The 24,139-nt window shown below is 37.0% G+C and overlaps 1 protein-coding gene across 7 annotated transcripts in view; it reads left to right on the forward strand.

Annotated features, from left to right (window-relative positions):
• Positions 1 to 24,139, forward strand: part of DAPK1 (death associated protein kinase 1) — a 262,491-nt gene that overhangs the window by 192,902 nt on the left and 45,450 nt on the right. For all 7 annotated transcript variants that reach the window (XM_020971675.2, XM_020971677.2, XM_020971674.2 and 4 more), the window contains 2 exons: positions 9,135 to 9,233; positions 17,816 to 17,893. In XM_020971675.2, coding sequence (XP_020827334.1) covers positions 9,135 to 9,233; positions 17,816 to 17,893 — 177 coding nt within the window. The remainder of the gene's footprint in view (positions 1 to 9,134; positions 9,234 to 17,815; positions 17,894 to 24,139) is intronic.

The raw sequence follows: 24,139 nt of genomic DNA on the forward strand, positions 1-24,139 counted from the left end.
ATCAGCTTTCCCCATTGAGTGTTCACATAGCCATGAGGAAATCACATGTCTTTTCTTTGCTCCAAGTATTTTGTAAGACAAAGAGACATATTTTCTGAATAATTTAGAGAAGGAAGAACAATGAATGAAGTGTACTTAAAAGATTTTCATAACGATCATGCAATGTAAGTGCAAAATGTTGATTTCCAGAAGCTGGATGACTGAGTCATCTTCATTTCTTCCTAAACAGTCTTCTGGTTTTGTTACCAAATAAAACAGAATCCAGCCTTCAATTTATATTCACGGATATAGCTGTGACAATTTAGTCATAAAAAGCAAACACTGTTGGTTTAATTGGGTTTGGGGGATTTTTTTTTTTAGCTTTTTCCCCTCAGAAACAAACCAAAAAAAGGCCAGAGAGAATGAAAAATGATTTCATTGAGAATGAACATATATTTCAGGAGGCACACATTTTAATAGACATACTATTTTTTTTATCATGGTTTGTTTTATGTACATAAAATTAATTACTGAGACAGTTAGAAAATTATGCTTCTCCTAAAAAATGTTGCTGCTTAAACCTGTTATGAGATCATGCATAATGGAAATTAAAATGAATATACTTCATATTTTAGGAAGCATAAAGAAGCAATATACCAGGTCCTCGTATTAGCTGCTGGTATTTTATCTTATTCTAATATAGCTGAATCAGTCATATAATTTTAAATTTGCTTCACAATAAAGCCAAATGTAATATTAAATAGCAGTAAGGCCTGGGCCTTCCCCCTGGGAATCTTTATATGAATAAAAGGCTGCTTCAGAGAAAATTCCTATTGCTAATTTGATACCTTCAGTCTTGCCTATTATGCTATCTGCTAGCCGACTGTGTGCTCACAGTGCCTGACATTTAGCTTTAAATATCTTTTTCAAAGTGAAGGTGAAGGAACATTGTGCTCTCATGCTGCTTTGCAATAGCATGAAGCAAGAATGAGGAGTTACTTCTGCCATCACCCTAGCCAGTGCAAAAATGCGTGATGTTTTGGCTTCCCCTTTCTTCCTCTTTGTTTTTGGGGGAAAAAAATTGAAAAAATAATCCTAGAATATCAATCAGTCAGTAAGTATGTATTAAGCATTTACTGTGTTCCAGGCTCTGTGCTAGTATCTGAAAACTTATCCGTTCATTTAGCAAAGCTATAGACAGTTGTGCAAATGTTATTGATTTTTTTTCTTTATTTGTTTAAAGCTGTCCTGGTATAACATCTGCTTTGAATATCCAACTAACCCTAGATCCATTACCCAGAACTCTTTTAGGAAAGAAGTTTGGCTAATTGAAAGCAAATACTAAATAATTCAGTTATTTCATGATGAGAGAGATAGCACCTAAACTCAGAGATCATCAATTTATTTTTTAAGTAAGTTTTTATTGGTAACTTTTTTAATGGAGCCTGTATTTTCCTTATATACCTTCCCTCTCCTCCTTACCACAAAGTCATTTTGTATAACAAAAAATTTAAAAAAGAAAGAAAAAAACAGGAAAAAAATTAGCCTATATATATAGATATATATATATACTTAGATATATCTATATATATAGATCTGATCTATATATATAGATCTATATATATATCCCCAAAAAGACAATATATACAGTATTCCTCACCTGTGCATACCACCCCCCAGCAGTAAAAAGTGGGAGGGGGAAGAGATGTTTTTGTATATCTCTTCTTTGGGGCCAAGCTTGGGTTTTGTTGTTGTTTGTTTTAGCCAATGTACTTTAAAACTTAAATTCACAATATTCCTAAACGTGTGTCAATCTCCTGCATTCTGTAGAAGAGTTTAGGCCAGTTTTGTTCTGTCTATTCTACTTTTTAAGAAAAAGGTGACAAGAAGAGTAGTGTTTTTAGGACTAGGAAAACACAAAGACAATTGAAAGGTCTGATTACCTCATCACGTCACATTCTGCCATATTGTGCTAATTAAAGCCATCAGCTTGTCAGTGTGACTACTGGGAAATGGCATCATCCCAAATATAGGATGGACTGCCATTCTTTCCCTATAGTTACTGATTATTTAGCTTTTTATGCACTGACTATATTGCCAAAAGATAAAAAATGAGGACCCAAACTCCAATTCCATACTGCTAATGTGTGTAATGTGAACCTTGGCTGTCATTACTCTAAAGTATAACTGTAGCATTATTCTTCTACCAAGGGCTTTAAAAGGAAGAGCTATTTTCTTATAACTACTTGAAAGAACAAAAGAGAGCAAAATAAATGGCTGCCAAAGATAATGAATGAGGACCATAGCCATTTGACCTCTTATGGGCTGGACATATTTGTTGGGGGGGGTGGAAAGTGAGGAAGCAAAAATAGAGGATGTTCACTGGGGGGAGAAAGCCCCTTATTGAAATTGATATCTGAAAATATGAGAAACTTAGGGGATTTCTGCCAAGTCTCTCATCTCTGTTATTTCAGCTTGGTCATTTATTACTTGTTATCTCTTACTCTCTCTTCATTGACCTTCCTCATTTCCATTAGCTCTGCATTCCACTGCCAAAATTATCTGCCACCACTATCTCTACCATATTACTGCATTCTTTAGAACTTCCCTTTTTCCATTCTTATTTGAATTGGCCCTTGACCCTAGACTTATTTCAGACTGTTCTCTTTCACATACTTTCTCTACCTTCCAACCAAACTGTACTGCTAGTAATGATATCCGATCTATTCTTACCTCTCCCACATTACTCCACTTCTACAGGCTATCCCCCTCGAATGCCTGACTCATATTCCCTTCAAATCTCTGACTAGTGAAATCTTTGTCTTCCTCTTCCCGTGATGTCTTAATGGATTCTCACCCCACCTCCCTTCTCAATCTCTCTTCCTCCTATGTGTTTTATCAAGTTCTAAATTGTATTATAGTTTTTTGGTGTATGTTTCATCACCCTAGTAGTCCTCAAGAACAGACACTACATTTTTGTCTTTATGTTCTATTATATGTATACAGTAGGTGCTCAATAAATACTTGTTGAATTAAATTGGATTGTCCATGGTCTCCAAAATTATAATTTTAACCCAGCCTAATAAACTTTACCATTGCCCTAACTACCTTAATTATATATTGCTAATGCTGACTTTCCTTATAGGTTTAGCATACTTATCTGTTCCTCTAGATCAGCCAGTAACCACAACTAGAATGGCTTAGAATCATATTTAGAGGGGATCTCAAAGGACATCGAATCCAACTGATACATCAGCAAAAATCTCCTCTATTAAATCCCCAGCAAATGGTCATTCAGACATCTCTTGAATCCTCAAATAAAGGAGAACTCACTACCTGAGGAAGCATCCATTCCACTTTTGGATAGCTCTTATCATTAAACATTTCCCTTATTATATTTAGCTAAAATTTGCTTCTCTTCAACTTCCACACAGTGCTTATTATTCTGCCCTCTGGGGCAAAGGATAAAATTCTTCCTCCATTTACCAGCCTATCAAATACTTGAAGATGTAAGGCCGCCCATTCTCCAGACTTTAGTCCCATCACATCCTGTTATATCAATCAAACCTGGTATGGTATCATTTCAAGTCCTTCCTCCATCATGATTGATTTTTTTCTGGATGCACTATAGATTATCAATGTCCTTCCCAAACTATGGTGCCCAGAACTGAACAAAGTGCTCTAGTGTAGTCTGACCAGAGTGGAGGGTGCTGAGACTGCCCCTTCCTCCACTTGGGACACTAAGTGCCTGTTAATGGAACCTAAGGTTACACTAGCTTTTTTAGACATCATTTCATTCTGTTGACTCATTTTGAGTTTCTTGTCCACAAAAACCCTAGATCTTTTTTCACAAAAACAGAGTTTACTAGCCATGTTTCCCTCATCCTACATATCTCCAGTTGAGTTTTTTGAACAAAGTTATAGGACCCTGACATTTGTTAAACTTTGTATTTTTATTTCCTTTATTCAGTGTGTATCATTTCCGGTTCTGTGTCATTTAAAAAGTGTGGTTGGTATTTCATCTATGCCTTCTCCCAATCAAAAAAGCATTTATTAAATATCTATGCTAGGCACTATCCCAGGATCTGAAGGATACAAAGGAAAATTATAAAAAATTATAAAAGTCCTTGAATCCAATTATAGGCTATAGCATGTGAATAGATATGTATAGCATGCATAATAATAAACTATATATATATATATATATATGTATATATTTATATATGAGAGAGATGCTTTGAGGAAGAGAGAGCAGATACTAACAACTAAGAGTGATTGATCAGGAAATTTTTCCTGTAGGGGATGGAATGTGAGCCGAGTCTTAAAGGAAGGTAGGCATGCTAAAAGGCACAGTTGAGGTGGGAATGCATTCCCAATATGGAGGGCAGCCTGTGTGAAAGTTCATCACTGTGTATGTAGCACTGACTTTTGGGAATAGTAAGTCAGTTTGGCCATATCATAGAATATTTGAAGAGATGTGTAATTGCCAGGAAGTGTAGGTTGGAGGCAGATTATGAAGGGCTTTATATTCCCAGCTAAAGTTAATAGGGGGTCATGGAAATTTCTTGAGCAGTAGGATGATGCAGTCAGACTAGTGTTTCAGAAAGATGATTTTGGAAGGTGTGTGCAGAACAAATTGAAGAGGGGAGAAGTGAGACAAAATACAGGGAGACCAAATGAGGAAGCTGTTGTTAACAATCCAAATCAGAAGTGAAGAAGGATAGAGATATTAGTATGTGTTGGAGGGGGAGTATGGAAGTATTTGTATTTTCTTTAAAAGAAAAAAAAATTTGCACATTGTATGAGTAACAGTTACAGAAAGAAGAAAGAGAGCTTCATTGAACTAAGGAATCTAAAGTATAAATAGTACAAGCAAAAAAAAAATCAGAAAGTGAATAGGAGGAAGAAATGAATGAAAATCTCATCCCCTCAATAATCAGTACTTGTAGGTTCCAGGCTAATACAGAGGAATGTCTCTGGGATGGGGAGAGAATATGGGACAGAAATGGGACATGAATAATAAATAGTCAAGACTTAATAGGAGAGGTACAAGAGGAAGTATCCAATTTTCCTCCCTGCATTTGTGATGTTGAGAGAGTAAGAATACAACAATGGAAAGCACATCATTGATGGGGGAGTGGGATATGTGGGAGATGGGTATAGCCTTATAACAAACACAAACAGCAAAGGCATGGAAGCCCTACTTTGGCGTAATCAGAACTACATATATATATATATATATATATATATATACATACATACATATATATATAAATGCAATATGAAATCAGCAGACAGAAAAAAATTTAAATTATTATTAAAATCTAGTTAGACAAGTATATGCCAACAAAATGGAGAATTGAAAAGAAATTAAGAAATAACCACAAAAAACAAACTATACAAAGTAACAATGACATAGAGAACTGAGTCCAATTTAAGACCAAAGAAATCAAACTAAATCCAAAAAATGGAACATAAAAGTAATATCAAAGAAATAATGTATGACTAAAACCAAAAGCTAGCATGATTCACAATGAAGAAACACTAGAAACTTTCCCACTAAAGTAAGGGTGCACCTTCTCTTCACTATTATTTAACATAGTTTTAGAAATGCTAGCTATGGCAATGAGAAAAGAAAACAAACTCAATAGTATAATCATCAGCAAAGAAGAGGAAAAAAATACCTATTTTAGGATGTAACATGACTTATTAACATTTCTATACAGTATGAAATAAGAAGTGTGAGAGAGATTAGCATTACTATACATCAAACTATATTCAGTTGTCACCAGTATCATTTAGTACTAGACAGAAAAATTCAGTGAAACAATCAAAAGTAACTCAATATTGAATAAACCCCAAAACATAAGAGTACTGTGGGAAAGGATTTCCTCTTTAACAAAAACTGCTGGGAAAATTGGAAAGAAGATTTGGCAGAAATTAAGATTAGACCAACATCTTATATACTACAATATTTTCCAAATGAATAATGAACCCAAACATAAAATATTACACCATGAATAAATAGCAGAATGACAAATTAGATACCTAGGTAAGGGAGGAGGTACCTAGATAGAGGGAGAATTGTTAACCCAACAAGGTATAGGGGTAGGGAACCTGTAGCCTCAAGGCCACATGTGGCCTTCTGTGTCCTCAGCTGTGGCCTTTTGACTGAGTCCAAGTTTTACAGAACTTCCCCCCCCCCTTTTATTAAGGGGATTTGTTCAGTAAAGTTTGGATTCAGTCAAAGGACTGCTCTTGAGGACCTAGAGGGCCACATGTGGCCTTGAGGCTGCAAGTTCCCCACCACTCTTAAACTATAGAGGTTATCTTAAAAGATGAAACAGATAATTTTGACTGCATAACTAGCTAAGTCTTTCAGAATTCATCATCATTACAGTATTGCTGTTACTGTGCACGATATTCTCCTGGTTCTGCTCATTTCACTTTGCATGATGAGCATAATCTTCTTAATAAACTCCTCGCTTGCATAGCCACCTTTTCTAAAGTAAATATCTTCAAGAGATCAACATGTGATGTTGGGCGAGTCACTTAACCTTTTTTGGCCTCAGTTTCCCCATCTGTTAAATGAAGGAGTTGGACTAGAATTGACCTCTAAGATCACCTCCAGTCTTAGATCTATTGTGCCATGATTGACTGTTTCCGTAAGAGCTTCAGTCTCTTATTTGGGATTTCAGACTATACAGAGATGCTTTCTAACTTCAATCTGCCATATGAGACATCCCCACAGGAATTGCCACAAGTGAATATTGGTTTTCAAGTTTAAGAAGTCTTGGGAATATCCTCAGGCCCCATCTCAGATCCACACCCCGAGAGGGCAGCATTCTTCTCTATTATTGATGTGAGTTTGGCACAGATTTCAGTAATGACTCCAGGACTCGTCATCTTCTTTTCCCGTGATTGGAACTTGATGTCATTTTTCCGTAGATCGTCCTGGCAGCTCCCCATCATTATTCTGTGAAGCATAAGATGATGCTTTCTCTTCAGAGGACTCAGCCACGCTCTCCTATTGCTTAGCTCCAAAGGTTTAGTTCTCCCTCCATTACGTATATGTGCAACCTTCTTCTACCCTCCAACTTCTTCACATAAGTTTAAATTTCCCTCTTCTTCAGGTTCTTTGTCCCTTTTTTCTGCCTTGAAATATTTCTTCATTTTTTTCATAGAACACTTAACTCTCACTGATAAGTCAGTGGCAATATAATGTAATAGAGGGCTGACCTTGCAATTGGAAAGCTTGACCAATGACATCTATTGGCTCTCTGATCATTTCCCCTCTGAGCATCTGAAGAAACTCTCTAAGACCGAGATGAATTGCTGTTTGTATCAGTGGAGTCAGTTTCCCAACTAGGAGTTCTCTACACAGATAAAATTATAGATCTGTATCAAAAACAAAAAATAAAAAAACCTTGGAAATGGTAGGGCATTGCTGAAGCACATTTACTTCCTCCAGCAGGAAAGCTAACCTACATTTTTATAAACACATAATTGTAATTGATTTTTGAAGAAACACAAATATAGTCCAATCTCTCAGGATGTTAGAACATAACTCTGACCTTCCTTTCTGAAACTCACATCCTCAGTGCTCTGTGCCTCTTGCTGTTAATTCTTGCTACAAATGGCTGTCGCAAACATAAGTATGTATGCATGTGTGCATAGGTATATACACACATGTATATATAGATAGATAGATAGATAGATGTGTATATATACATATACACACAGATATAAATACACACAGAAACATGTGTATGTATACACATATTTGTATGTATAAGGTATATGGTTGTGTCATATATTGTTTGTCTACATATCTATGCATGTATATATGAGTGTGTATGTATGTTTGTTCATTGTGCCAGGGCATCTGTCACTGGAGGTTTATGTCCAATGATATCTTTTTATCTTTATCCTAGAATGTACTCGAAACCTCACAAGGCAACACACATACTTGCTTCTTGATGAGGAGACTTTTATCAATGTAATTCTCCTTCCATTTAGTAGGGATTCATACAGGCTGAATCTTATTCTCTAAAGTATTAAGCATTCCATCTCAATAAAAGGGAACCATGGTATAGGGCAGTAGTGCTAAACTCAAAATAGAAAAAAGGGTTACTAATCTGTACATAAGGATTCCTGCAGGTCGCATATTGACTTAGTCTCAAAATGTAATGTTCTCTATATTGTATTGCATTTTTATTTATTTTGTTAAATATTCCTTAATTACATTTTAATCTGGTGCATATTTGACACCTCTGGGAGATAAAGAGCCAGTGACTATGGCCAGGATACCACAAAGACCTCCCCCACCTTTTAATAAATATACTGGCTGTGTGACCATGGAAGAGTCACTTAACTTCACAATATACTAGGCACCCTTCTAAGACTTTTAAGTTACAGAGATTTGGCTAACTCATAGTTTCCTTATTTCTCAGTAGTGATCCACACTTGAATTACATGGTGATTCTGGTTTCATATTCATGATGTTCAAACTGTGGTTGACTTCACTGATCAACTTGATGCCAGTACTTAATTATGACTAGCCAGGGAATCTGTGGAGTACTATGGGGAAATATATGGGCAGCTGGGTGGCATAATAGGTGGTGGGCCTGGAGTCAGGAGTCAGGAAGACTTTTCCTGAGTTCAAATCCAGCCTTAGACACTTATTAGCTGTGTGACCCTGGACAAGTCACTTAACCCTGTTTGCCTCAATTTCCTCATTTGTAAAATGAGCTGAAGAAGGAACTGGCAAACCAGTTCAGTATCTTTGCCAAGAAAATCCCAAGAAGGGGTCATGGAGAGTTGGACATGACTGAAATGACTGAATATAGAAGAGTCAAAGAAGGTTTAACATAGAGAAGACCATAAAGATAAGGCATATGTTTCATGAGTCATGCATAATTCGATCAGATTAGGGATGTGCTTTTGTCCATCCTTCTTTGTTCTGATTTGAATTAACCTTTTTAATCTGTAGAAGAAAAACACGTGACAAAAAAAATGGTCTCTCTCTGTTGTCTCACCTATTAGGTGGTGAAATCCTTAAACACAATGACTGTATTTGCTTTATTTGTAGTTCTGAAATTGTGAATATTATCACACATAACAAATTATTTGGGTTTGTTTCTCTCCTTTCCTAGTATGGCCGAACCCCTCTACATCTGGCAGCCAATAATGGAATCCTCGAAGTGGTCCGGTATCTTTGTCTCACTGGTGCTAATGTGGAAGCTTTAACATCTGTAAGTATCATCTGTGTGTCCTTGGCTCCTTTTGCTTTTGACAATAGGAAGTATTTTAAAATCCCCAATGCCTCAAGGAGCTAAGGGAAAGGCATTGCTTGGCAACTACCTCTTTTTTTTTTTATTATTAATTTATTTTGATTTATCAACAATCACTTCCATATGCTTTTGAGTTGAAAATTTTTCTCCCCCTTCCCCCCCACACCCTCCCCAAGATGGCGCACAATCTTATATAGGCTTTACATTTACATTCCTATTAAACATATTTTCACATTAGTGAAGTTATAAGAAAAATTAAAACCAGTAAGAGGAACCATCAGAAAGATGAAACAAAACTCAACAAAGGTAAAAATAAGTGATAGCGATTTGACTTCCATAGTTCTTTCTTTGCATGTGGACAGCATTTTCCATCCCAAGGCCTCTGGAGATGTCTTAGATCCTTGTAATGCTGAGAAGGGTTCAATTTAACAATATTAGTCATTGCATAACGTAGCTGTTACTGTGTACAAAGACATCTTGGTTCTACACACTTCACTCAGCATCAGACCATATAAGTCTTTCCAGGTTTTTCTGAAGTCAGCCTGTTCATCATTTCTTATAGCACAATAGTATTCCATTACATTCATATACCACAACTTGCTCAGCCATTCCCCAATTGATGGGCATCCTCTCAATTTCCAATTCTTTGCCACCACAAAAAGAGCTGCTATGAATATTTTTGTACATGTGGGTCCTTTTCCCATTTGTTTGATCTCTTTGGGATATAGCCCTAGAAGTGCTATTGCTGGATCAAAGGGTATGCACATTTTTTGTAGCCCTTTGGGCATAGTTCCAAATTGTTCTCCAAAATGGTTGGATCATTTCACAACTCCACCAACAATGTATTAGTGTTCCAATTTTCCCACATCTTCTCCAACATTTATCATTTTCCTGTTTTGTCATGTTGGCCAATCTGATAGGTGTGATGTGGTACCTCAGAGTTGTTTTGATTTGCATTTCTCTAATCAATAACGATTTAGAGCATTTTTTCATATGACTATAGATGGCTTTAATTTCTTCATCTGAGAATTGTCTGTTCATATCCTTTGACCATTTATCAATTGGGAATGGCTTGTGTTCTTATAAATTTGTCTTAATTCTCTATATATTTTAGAAATGAGGCCTTTATCAGAGAGACTGGTTGTAAAAATTCTTTCCCAATTTTCTACCTTCCTTCTAATCTTAGTTGCATTGGCTTTGTTTGTGCAAAAACTTTTCAATTTAATGTAATCAAAATTATCTATTTTGCTTTTCATAATGTTCTCTATCTCCTGTTTGGTCATGAATTCTTCTGTTCTCCATAGATCTGATAGGTAAACTATTCCTTGTTCTCCCAGTTTACTTATGGTATCAGCCTTTATATCTAAGTCATGAACGCATTTTGACTTTATTTTGGTATATGGTGTGAGATTTGGGTCTATGCCTAGTTTCTTTGGCAACTACATTCTGAAGCAGACAAGCTGATATTAAGCTTTAAACTTCTTCACTCTGTATAGATAAACATCTGCCCATGCAAAACCAGTTTACTAACTAGTTAATGTTTTATCCTCTTCTCAGTTCAACAGCTTAGGTCTGTTAAGAACTACTACTGTTTCTTAGTTGTTTTTGTTTCACATGTTAGGTAATAACCCTTAAATTTTTATTAGCCATGTATATTTTTGTGTTCTGAATGGTTGCCCTTTGCCACAGTGACAATGACCATTCATACATTCTTTATTTTGTTAGTGAATGGGTAACCTGGCATGTAGGTGAACCATGCAGCAATTACTGTGTTTTACCTGCCAGACTGGTTAGTGTCATGACTCTGGTTTCAGCAGCCAATTGGCATGAGTTCCATTTTCTGTACTTGGGAAATTATGACTTTGAGGTCCATAACAAAATGATAAGAACAACAGTCCCTTCAGAGTCACTGTATATGTCTTGGAGCTAGGAAGGATGGAAGAGAAAAGTGACAAAGTAAGGAAATGTCAGCTGTAGTGGTGTATGGAAGGTGTTCCAGCTCTGTGTCCTTAGACAGCTAATAATAATTATAATCATATTTAATACTTGTGTATGGAACTCACTTTGTGTCAGGCACTGTGCTAAAAGCTTTGCAATCATTTTCTCATTTGATCCTCATAACCCTGGAAGTTAGTTGACATTACTATTCCCATTTCACAGATGAGGAAACTGAGGCAAATAGCAGTTAAGTGACATGTCCAAGGTCACACAGCTAGTAAGTATCTGAAGGGAGATTTGAACTCGGGTCTTCCTGACTCCTGGCTCCATGTTGAATCTGCTGTGCCAGCTAGTAACGAAGGCCTAGCAGGAACCCTGAGATAGTGGCCAGTTGGACTCTTAGCAATGCTATTTGATTGGGTCAACAAACCAGTCAATGTGATGAAACTGTTCCTCTGAGTGTAAGAAATAGACATGGTGGTCTTGAGATGCAAACTGTATGACCCTACTGGAAAGTGCCATGGTGATCAACTGGACATGAAGGACAGTGCAGAAAGTGGTGGCTCCTTCATGTTCTGGTACCACGACAGGATAACATACATCAGAACAAATGCCAATAATTTACCTGCATGCAGATGATGCTTTCCACTAAAATGGGTAAAATTTATGCACACATGAAGTGGACTGAAGGCATAAATATTTTATTTTGTACCCATGTACCCATCATAACAAAACTGGGAACAGATCTCACAAGTTATAGGAAAAAACTAATGTTTTTGCTTTGTCCTAAAATAAATTTATTATTTATTATTAACTTCTTTTTAAATTTTGAGTTCCAAATTATCTCCATCCCTCACCTACCTCTCCCACCAACTAGAGAAGGCAAGCAAAATGATATCAGTGATACATGTGAAATCATGCAAAACATATTTCTATATTAGCCATATCATAAAAAATTAAAAGAGAGAGAGAGAGAGGGAAAGAGAAAATTATGCTTGTATTTGTACTCAGAATTCATAAGTTCTGTCTCTGGAGGTGGATAGCATTTTTCATCATCAGTCTTTTGGAATTGTCTTGGATCATTGTATTGATCAGAGTAGCCAAGTCTTTCACAGTTGATCATCATTACAACATTGCTTTTACTGTGCATCTCCCGATTCTTCTCACTTCATTTTGCATCAGTTCGTATGGTTCTTCCCATGTTTTTTTTCTAAAACTACCCTCCTCACCATTTCTTACAGCACAATAGTATTCTATCTCTGTCATTGCCACAGTTCTCCAACTGAGAAGCATCACCTCAATTTCCAATTCTTTGCCACCACAAAAAGAGCTGCTATAAATATTTTTGTACATATAGGTCTTTTTCCTTTTTCTTTGATCTCTTTGGGATACAGACCTAGTAGTGGTATTGCTGGGTCAGAGGGTATGCACAGTTTTATAGTCCTTTGGACTTTCTGTTTTCCAGAATGATTGGACTAGTTCACAATTCCATCAACAGTTTATTAGTGTGCCTGTTTTCCCTCATTCCCTCCGGTATTTGTCATTTCTGACAAAGTGAGGTGGCACTTCAGTGTTCTTTTAATTTGCATTACTCTAATCAGTAGTGATTGAGAACATTTTTTCTTATGAGTATGATTGATGTGGCTGTATTAGTGATTTTTTCTGAAAGCTGCCCATTCATAGACTTTGACAATTATCAATTGGGTATTTTTATAAATTTGATTCAGTTCTATATACTATATATTTGAGGAAAGTGGTCTTTATCAGAGAAATTTCCTGTAAATTTTTTTATACCACTTCATTATCTGTGGTATCTTTTAGCAAAATGTAGTTTCCCTGATTATCTCTTTTAATTGAGTCTATTTTTGCTTTTGCTTTGTCTGAAATTACCTACTGCTTTTTCAATGTTATCCTTAATTTCAAATCACAGAGTAACATTTTATGGACCTGGGCAAGGCAGTCTTAAAATAAAACTTTGTCCTTAACTCTGGATTAAACAAAGAGATGAAATTGCACAACTTCTAAAATCTGAAGCAGGAAAAATTAAGATACTGAGGTCCTTCATTGAAAATCTTTATTTGGATGAAGGGAGTGATAATAGGCATTATTACGGTACACTATTATCCCTATTTTCAGGGAAACCTTATCTAAGTTCTATTAAAAATTACATTTGATGCTTAATTTATTAAGTGCCTACTGTTTGCCAACCATTGTGCTAAATGATATATTATTTCATTTGATTAGAGACATACACCTGCAGAAATTATACCTAATAATGAAATAGATAATAAAAACAATATCTTAGTTATTTCAGAAAGGAGATAGGCATACTTAGACTGGGATTCCAAAAAGCCTTTTAAAAAAATTTGATGGCATGAATTCAATTAGCAGACCAATTATACCAAAACGGAGTAATTCAGAAAAGCTGGTATCCCCTGTAGCCATCGGCATTGGCTCTACCACTTCAGATTGTCACATGAATCATTCATTAACCAAAGGCTTACTGGTTTCTCTCAGGCACAAGCCTGTTTAAGCCTTTTTTTTTTACTGAAGTGTATTTTATTTAAACTTGAACTCTCCAGTACAAAAATTTTCCACACTAACATATCCCCCAAATTATAATGGGAAGAAATAGGAAAATAAAATTTTCCATGTGAATTTCAATTTGTACATATTTTTTTCAGAAGTGATGCACTTGAATAGGAAATCTGTCCCTTTCATCCCCTTCATAAAAGATCCTGGATATGCGTACAAATCATTTCTATCTCAAATTGATTAAAATGGAACACTGTCAACTAAGCTACTACTTTCTTAATTTCTTTTACCCAAATGATCAGGTAAATTTAGCACGACAGAATATTCTTAGAGCAAATATGCAAGAAGAAATCTCCTGTCTTAAACAAGCACAAAACCCAATGGAAGAAAACTCATTTAAAAGATAAAAAATGCTAGACATTTTATAAAACATGATTTTTGTCTCTGACATGCTGGTACCCCCATGGGTCAGCTTGCTTGTTAATGCAATGGGGATCTGTTTCTTGGGCAAAATTTGTCTCTGAATGTTTTAAGCCTTTCTTTTTAAAAAATAAATGTTTATTGATATCTCTGGTCTTTACATCACTGCCATTTCCCAATATATTTACAGCATTCAGTTTCAGGGTTTTTTTGTTGTTCTTTCTATTTACATTGTTATCTTTGTATGTATTTCTTTTTTCTGGTTCTGCTTACTTTACTTTGCATCTGTTCACTTAAGTGTTCCAATACCTGACTGTATTCATAAGTTATTATTTCTTATAACAACTGTATTATTCCATTAAATTCATATATCACACCTTATTCAGCTTTTCCTTAATTAACAGCCATCTTCTCTATTATAGTTCTTTGCTGTGATGAAAAAATGCAAGTATAACATTTTGGCATATGGGATGGGACTTTTTTTTTTAATCATTTACCTACTTGGGGTATTAAGAGTGGAGATCTATTACCAAAATATGTGAACACCAACATCTCTCCAAGTATAAGCCAATTACATATCTCATATAAAGCATTCAAATCTTGTATCAATAAATCTATAAAAACTTATAAGAAAACAACATGTTGGCTCAAAAGCAAAAGTACCAGAAAGTCCTAGGAGAAAAAAAAGAACAACTTATTATTGATTTGGTCATTTTTAATTAATTTTGACTTAGTTCCACACTCTAGGCTTATATACCTCATTGTGGGCTTTTTGTCAATGGAATTCTTCCAGATAAAGAAACAAGGTAGTTGCAGGAGATCAAAATTTGAAGTGTTTTGTTTTGTCCTCTTGTCTAAAAGACTTACATTATCTTAAGAAACTGATTGATGGATGTATTTTACAAAGTTGAGAAAATCACCTTCCACAAGGTCCTAGTCTCATGCTTCCTCACAATGTGAAGGTGACTGTAGGGTCTGAAAGGCCCACAGAGCTTGAGTTCTGGAAGGTTTTACCTTGTTAGGAAGTCTGCGAATGGGCCAGGCACCAGACTTAACCTTTCCAGGCATCAGTCTAGCTAAGTATGGAGAAGCATATCAAAGTAGGTTAGCTATTTGGTGATGAACTCTTTAGCCATGGTAGCCCACAGAAAATGTTCCTCAGTCCTGCATGCCCATATTACTTGTGCAGTGACAAGGACAGAGTAACAGAAAAGAGGAAAGAATTAAAGATTTTAAGCAATATATCAACCGTAACTTGGCTGTTAATACTCTAAGTAACAGCTAGCTGGCGCAGTGACAACTGGGTAACTCATTAGAGCAACGGACTTGGAGTTCACATGTTTTAGTTTCCTGTACTGTAAAATGAGAATGAAAACAGCACCCTCCTTAGAGAGTTATAGTGAGAATCAATGAGATTAGTAACTTGCCTGGCACATAATAGGTGCTATATAAATGCTTATTCACTACCCACCCCTAACCCTTAAATGGGAGACTTAATCCAATTATAAATGAGTAGAATTGGTACTGGAGGAACTGAATCATACTGTTAGCTATCATCACCATCATTCTTAAACCTACAACCAAGGACCAGTTCTTTAAGGGAGTTGAGTTGTGTTTGTTAAAAAGTGAACCTAGAAGCAATTCTGGATTGGAGTAGCTCGAGTCCTACGTGGTCCTGGGTTATCTCCAGTACAAAGGGAATAGTTTTCGTGACTCATCTGGGAAGCATGGCAGTCCACTCTACATGTTCCCAGAGGTAAACCAAAAATATTCCTTGTTCTGCCTTAAAGTAAACTTTAACCTCCAATTTGGCCCTAACTCTCTAACTTCTGGAACTTTCCCAGGCCCACTGCAAATAAAAGTAGCACTTGACTGGTGTCCAAAGTCACAAAGGTGAGGCACCATTCACATATCTGTATTTAGGACTTTATTATTATGGCTAGACATTGACAGAGGAGCCAGAATAAAATCTTAGAACTAAAAAATACTTTCCTTCCCCTAAAGATAAATTTAAAGCCCAAAGCCTGTTTTGCTTTTTTTTTTTAATTAGGAAGTCACTTTATGTCTTTTTCTTTTGAGATACTTCCATTGATGCCAGGCTATAATCATACTAACCCGTTACCCCAGCCTTCTCTGTGAAAGCCTTCCAAGTCCTACATACCACCACCCCTCAGTTATTTACACTTTATGTGTCCCTTAACTCCTTTTAGGGCCCCCTTAGTACAAAATCACTGCTCTTAAAATACCACTAATGATTGAACCCAGAAAGAAAGCATATCATAACCTCAGTTCTACTACTGAAAAGTGAATAAACTGGTTACTTTTTGGAGGTAGGCTAATTTTTTCAGGTGGCACAGAAATTAGTAAGGTAGAAAGGGCAATATAATAAATGAGTCTTGTGACCTCAAATAATTACTGTACCTACAGAAAAGAAACCGTGAACTGATGTGCATAAAAACTGTGCCAGACAGAAACACTACTGTAGTCATTTAGAATAATACAAATGAGCTGATTTTGTATTAAATTGCTTGCTTGGGGAACACGTTCAATTAAATGTCAAGAGCAAAGTGCTACAGACCCCTTTATTTCTCCCTTATGCTTACTGAAACTCTTTAATGTACAACTTTCATGAAAACTAAGGCTGTCCTTTTTGAACCTTCAGTAATCCCTGTACCACTCTTACGTAGATCCTCTGCATTTCATTGTATTTTGTATGCTAATGTTCCTCTACTACAAACTTTGCATCTACCATTAGAATGTGAGCTCCTTGAAGGCCAGGGTCTTGTATTTGCCTTTCTTTGTGTATCTCCAGCATTTAACCCAGTGCTTGGCACATAGTAAGCACTTAATAAATGCTTGTTAATGCACTGACATTATATTATAATTATGTTATGTTATGTTGTATTATATTATATTGTATTATATTATATCACATAATATGGATTATATTATGTGACATAATAGAATAGAACATAGCATAGGCCTGCACAACCTGTCAAAGGATTTTGGGTGGCCTGTGAAAAATGTACAGGAAAACATCTTTTGTATGTAGAGGAAATCCTTTGGTGGGTCGAAGGTTGTGCAGGCCTGATATAAGATAATATATAACATTAACATTAATATAACATATACATGTAATATTACTATATTACATAATATAGTATGACATAATGTAACATAAAATGTAACATCAGTATATATTAGCTATTTTATCCTTTATGTTCTTATGTAGTTTTTAAGGTGTTTGTTTATGGTAACCAAAAGTCAGTCCTTCTAAAGGGAGGTTTAAAACCTTGGAATGATGAGTATTCTAAAGAAAGAACTGAGCTTTGGTTAATGCTTTTAGGTCCAAAATATATTCAAGGCATTGTTTTTTCCTGTGAGCTCCTTAAGAGCAGAGGGCTTTTTGCCTTTTCCAGTATCCCTGGCACTTAGCACAGCACCTGGACAATCCAAGTTGTCCTGTCCAAGTTAAGTAAAATGGGGAATCCTGAGAGAAAAACAATCCCAGTAGCTTCCTGCCACACATCTCTTTGTTTTTGATGACACTTAGACTATTCATGCCCCAGAGGAGAACTGGCTAGTGGAATATGTGTCTTTCAGTTGCAGAGAAGAGAATAGCATTATAACAATTTATTTGTATTTCACAGGATGGGAAAACTGCTGAAGACCTTGCAAGAGCAGAGCAACATGAACATGTAGCCAGTCTTCTTTCAAGACTCAGAAAGGTGGGGAATCCCATGTATTTATCTGCAATGATATTACACTATTACCTATCCTTACTCTTTTATCCGGGATAACAGTTGACCAAAATGATATTTCAGGAATACTACCAACTTCTAGGAATCATCTCTTCCTTTTCTCTTATCATTCCATTTTTTGTTTATTTTTGTTGGTTTTGATCCAGACGTGTAATTTTATCAATCAGTGTGGAAATCCATCCATTAGTTAAATTGTTTTGGTTTTTGTGGGGGTTTTGGAGGCAGTTGGGGTTCAGTGACTTGCCCAGGCTCATACAGCTAGTTAAGTGTTTGAGGCCAGATTTAAACTCAAGTCCTCCTAACTCCACATTAGTTAAATTTTTGACAAGTTGCCTAGGGCCCTGATAAGTTAAATGACTCACCTATGATTCCACACCTCATTTACATCACAGGCAAGATTTGAGGCTAAGTCTTTCTAACTCCTAGGCTGGTCTTCTGCCATTGCTACCTTTTTTGTCAGGATACGAAAAACAAAATGTCTTGATTGCTTACTGTGCATCTACCCACTTATTGCACATTCAGAGTTAAGATAGTTTTGCTACTGTTAGAAGGCTATGTTTTGTCTTTCTGCTTAAAACTCAAAGAAGAAGAAGAGGAAGGGTAGAAAAGCAACCTCCTTCTTTTCTTCTTTCTCCCCTTTCTCAGGTTTTGGAGCTCTCAGGTATCACTTATATTTCCTCCCTGGAAGAGCACTTCTAAAACTGGTTAAAGATTCTTGCTTTTAAGTTGACTGTATATTTGAAATATTTTTAATTCAATAAAATTAGCTGCAAAGGGGCAGCTACGTGGCGCAGTGGATAGAGTACCAGCCTTGGAGCCAGGACAACCTGAATTCAAATCTGCCCACAGACACATAACACTCATTAGCTGTGTTCCTCTGGACAAGTCACTTAACCCCAATTGCCTCATTAAAAAAATAAATAAATAATGAAATTAACTGCTAATTTAAAACAGTAACTCCTACAAAACCAGCAGACTACATTCAAGCTTATCAATAAAAGGGGAAATGACATCTTGACTTTGTATTCACTGTAGAACTTAGAGGCAAGATTTTTACATTTTGGATCCATGTTCTAATGTTTGCAAAGCATAGCAGAAGTAAGAGAGCTGGGAGGTATCTTTGAGATCATGTGTAGTTCAGAATTCATTCCACAGGTGAGTAAACTTAGGACTAGAGAGGTTAAATGACTTGCCCATGTCACACAGCTAATTAAAGGCATGTCTTTTGACTCCAAAGTCAATCTTCTTTCTACTGCATCCCTATTGCCCTTTAAAAAAAAAGATACCAAAAAAAAACCACCCCAAACCTCTCCATGAGCCAAGTTTAAGAAAATGAATGAGGATTAAATAAATATAGATTGAGTTGGAAGAAAAAATATCTAAAGAAGGTAAAGTACGCTGTTACAAACAATACATCCAGGCTCTATTTCTAGCAGTTCTTCACACCGACTATTTAACCTCACAACAGCAGTTTCCCATGAGGATAAGCACTAGTAGCCTGCAGCCCTTTGGTTCCCATGTGCCCATGGCTTCCCCTTTTTACACTCCTTAACTGTTCATCTCACTAAGGAATGAGAATGGAACACCTGGAGCCAGCCATATAGAACTGGAAATTAATGAAAGCACTTTACAGACAAAAAACCTGAGGCCCCCCAAAAGTAAAGGTCTCTTGATCCTTAGACTCATGTCCCAGAATAACTCATTTCATTTTAATCTAGTTGGGAAATGTCTTGTTGCTGTCTCAGGAAGACATTAATATTTGTAAACACTTTCCCCTCATGCACACACTTTTTTCTGTGTAGTATAATCCCATTAGGACAGTTAGGTGATATAGTACTTACTTTCACATAGTTGGTCCTCCCATGTCTAGCTCACCAGGCCTGGAGTCAGGAAGAACTGAGTTCAGATCCAGCCTCAGACTTACTAGCTGTGTGACCATGGGCAAGTCACTTAACCTTGTTTGCCTCATTTTCCTCATCTGTAAAGGTGACCCAGAGAAGTAAGTGGCAAATCACTCCAGTATCTTTGCCAAGAAAACCCCAAATAGGGTCACAAAGAGTTGGACGTGACTGAAATGACTGAACAGCAATAATCCCATTTGGGTTTCGTGTTGTTTGGAAGATCATTCACCTCATTTCCTTCTTTCATTTATTCATTCAAAAATCATTAAGCTTGGGCTGTGTGCCAGGCACTCTGCTAAGCCAGTAGGAATGCAAAGACAAAGACAAGAGTCTTTGCTCTCCAGGAACTTATATCCTGTTGGGAGAAAACATCATATAGGAAGGAAATAAAATGTACAAAGTATATGGAGTATACATAGGGATGTTGTAATTGATGGAGTGAGAGGGATAGGTATAGGCTTCCTGTGGCAGGATACATGAGCTAAACCATGAAGGAAATGAGGGATTCTGTAAAGTGGAGGTGTTAAGGAAGTACATTCCAGACATCAGGGATAGAAAGCCCACATAAAGGCAGGAAGACTGGAGTTAGGATATTGTGTGTGGGAACCAGTTTGGCTGGAATGTAGAATTCAAGAAGAAGAGTAACATGTAATAAACCAGATTGAGGCCAGATTATAAAAGACTTTAAAAGCCAAACAGAAGACTGTACATCTTATTTTGAGTTCACATCTGGCCCAGACACTTAGCGGTGTGACTTTGGGCAAGTCATTTAACTTGTAGTAACTTGCCTCAGTTTCCTCATCTGTAAAACGGGGAAATAATAGCACCTACTTTCCAGGGTGGCTGTGAGGAACAAATGAGATGATAACTGTAAAGTGCTTCGTGGAGTGCCTGGCACATACGAAGCACTATATAAAGTTAGCTCTTATTATCTTATCTCAGAGGCCAGAGAGAACCAGTGGAGTTTCCTGAGTAAGGGGGTGACACAGTCAGACTTATACTTTAGAGATTTAAATTTGGCAGCTACATGGAAGACAAAAGAAAGGAGTGTCTCAATGCTGAGAAATCAGTTAGCAGATTGTTGAAAGAGTTAAAAGTTTTTACTTACAACTTCACTAATGTGAAAATATGTTTAATGGGTATGTAAATGTAAAGCCTATGTCAGATTGTGCGCCATCTTGGGGGGGGGGGAGAAAAAGGGAGAAAAAATGTTCAACTCAAAATCATATGGAAAAAAAATTTAAAAAAAGAAAAAGAAAGAGTTAAAAGGTAATGAGGGCCTGAACTTGAGTAGAATGTGTATGAGTAGAATGTACAGGGGAAATTATCAGGTAGAATCAACAAAACTTGGGAATTTAGAGGTGAGGGAGTAGGGATAGCGTTGAGGAAGATTTTAAAGTTGTGAACATGGACGACTGAGAAGACTTCAGCAAAAACAGGGGAAGTGAAGAAGAGAGAGAATTTGGGGCAAATGATGAGTTCTGTTGGAGACATTCTGAGTTGGAGATACCTATGGGACATCCAGCTGTGGATGTGATTATGTGATTATGGGGACGTCAACATATAGAAAAAAGTCCCCAAGTATAAGGGAAGACGTTTCCCTGAGGGATAAGACAGTAAGCCAAAGAATGAATTCCTTGAAAAAGGAAGGATGATGATCTGGGATCTGGTAGAAAACAGCCACCAGGATCAGGCAAGGGCAATGAATCCAGTAGTAAAACTTAAAGAGAATTAAGTTGCTGAGTGATGATGGATCTGTAAGGGACGGTGTGGGGCAAATAAGCATGACCATTCCTCTTCCTAGCCGAGGGTTTGGAGAGAGGTCATGAGTGAAGGTATATTTAGTACTGGTGAAGGTAGTCAGATGCAGTGTCTTTTGGAGGTAGCCAGACTTCCATGATTGCAAGGAAATAGAAGGTATATAAGAGAAAGGTCTAACGTGAAGGGGGGTGTGTTAGGATAGGTAGTTGGGGCAAGGTCCAAAGGGCGTGATAGAGGGAGAGATTAGAGTATGATTACATAGAAAATATAGGGGCATGAGGAGGAAAAGCTAGAGCTGGGGGAAGGGAAGTTTCCGTGTAAGCAACTTGCAACAAGTATAGGCCCTTTACAGTAACAATAATATTGATGATCTCATTATCATCCTCTGAGCAAATTATTGATGGGAGTGCGTGGGCATAAGGCAATTCCTTGATCCTGACTGATGGTCGAAGGCAGGGATTTGTTCGTATTTGTATAGACCTGAGTCATGAGGCTTGGCTGGTTATAGAAGGATAAAGCATGGTTGAAGTACTCACCCTCCCTTCATCAGTCAGCATTCACTCTGATGTTGAGCATATTGGTTCCTCCGTCGTGGAGATGGGGATGGGATAACTCTGGAATTTCTTTGATACTGACCTAGTGGCTGGTGCATCAATTTATTAGACTTCCACAGGGCTTCTGTTGGAAGAATTTCAGTTGAGGGGACAACCATCCTTCCATTCATCATAGTCCACAATCTTGAGAGTCATCTTTGGCTGTTCTCCCTCCCTCTCCCCCTCCATCCTACTGGTTGCTGAGTCATGTTTCTACCTGTGCATCTCTCACATTTGTTCCCTTAACCCCACTCAGATAGCCTTTCCCCTAATTTAGGCCTACATCTTCTCATCTAGACCATTTCAGCAGCCTCCTTCCATTCTTTCCAGCTCATCCACCACAGAGCTGCCAGACCGATATTCCTAAAACACAAATCTGACCGTGTCATTCCCTTCTTTAAAATTCTTCAGTGGCTCCTTGTTATCTCTAAAAGAAAATACAAAAGGCTGACATTTAAAGGCCTCCATCATATGACTCCACCTACCTCTCTAACTCTCATTTCATATTACTCACCTTTATGCACTTCCCCTTCCTGTCCAGTTGGCCTGTTAACTATTCCCTGTACATAACGTTGCATCTCCCACCTTCTCACTTTCACATAGTTGGTCCTTCCATGTCTAGAATGCACTCCCTCCTGATCTCTGCTTCCCTCAATACACAGTTCAGGTGCTACCCCACACACAATAACTTTCCTGATTCCCCAATTTTTAGTGCTCTCTCCCATTTAAAAGTATTTTGTATAACTTTTATATATTTTATACTTAGTTATTTTTCCACATATGCATCCTTTCCCCTACCAGTAGAATATGAAGGCAAAACTTTTTCACTTCAGTATTTCTATCCCCAGCATCTCACACAAATCCTTGGGTATGGGGAGTGCTTAAAAAGTGTTTGTTGGGGCTGCTAGGTGGCGCAGTGGATAGAGCACCGGCCCTGAAGTCAGGAGGACCTGGGTTCAAATCCAGCCTCAGACACTTAACACTTACCTAGGTATGTGACCCTGGGCAAGTCACTTAACCCCATTGCCTAGCTAAAAAAAAAAATGTTTGTTGAATTGAATTCAGTGGGTGGACCACAGAGTAGAGACTAAAGTTGCCCTGGGGAGTTTGGATGAGTTAATATCAGTCAGCCAATAAGCATTTATTAGGTGCCAGGCGCATTGGGGATACAAAGAAAGACAAAAAAAAACCAATCCTTGCTCTCAAGGAGCTCATAGTCTAATGGGGGAGACAAAATGCAAACAACTATGTAGAAACAAGCTATATTCAGGGTAAATTGGAGATGAAGAAAGGGAAGGCACTACATCATGTCTGAATTTCAGAAAATGAAAGGTTTGAAAAGGTTCATTTTGTCTTCTCTGATGTATGTACGTGTCACATGCCTAAACAAAAAGTGACATGGATTTATTTTTGACTCAGTGTGCTGTGATCCTTGAATAGAAATGTCTTCCCACAATGTTATATTATTATTTGTACTTGGTTATTGTCAGCAGGAATTTTGGCTTGAAATACAAAGGAAACCTCTTATTTAAAAGCAAAGAATAAACGAATGGTTCTCTTTAACCATCAACTATCATAACTCATCTGTATAATTTTATAGTTCTGGACTCTAGGACGATCCATTTGTAAGGCTCTCAGAGTCATAGAATCTCAGAATTACAAGGGACCTCTGAGGGCATGCCACCCAACCACTACATGAAACATGAATTGTTGAATTCTTCCTGTAACATCTGAACACAACTTCATCTCCCGTAGTCAAAAGTGTTAGGGAGCAATAATACCTATGTTCACCTAATTGAAGGGCCCTTACAGAGGAAGAAATAGACTTAGTCAAAGTTATGGAGCTATAAAGAACCTTGGAAAGGACCTAGTTCAACCCTTTTATTTTCAAATCAGGAAAATAAAGTACAAAGAAGTCACATAAAACCTATACGTACCATCAAAGAGCAAAACTAAGA

The sequence above is a fragment of the Phascolarctos cinereus genome, unplaced genomic scaffold, assembly GCF_003287225.1.
Source record: "Phascolarctos cinereus isolate Bilbo 61053 unplaced genomic scaffold, phaCin_HiC Scaffold_4;HRSCAF=312, whole genome shotgun sequence".
NCBI classification, from domain to species: Eukaryota; Metazoa; Chordata; class Mammalia; order Diprotodontia; family Phascolarctidae; genus Phascolarctos; species Phascolarctos cinereus.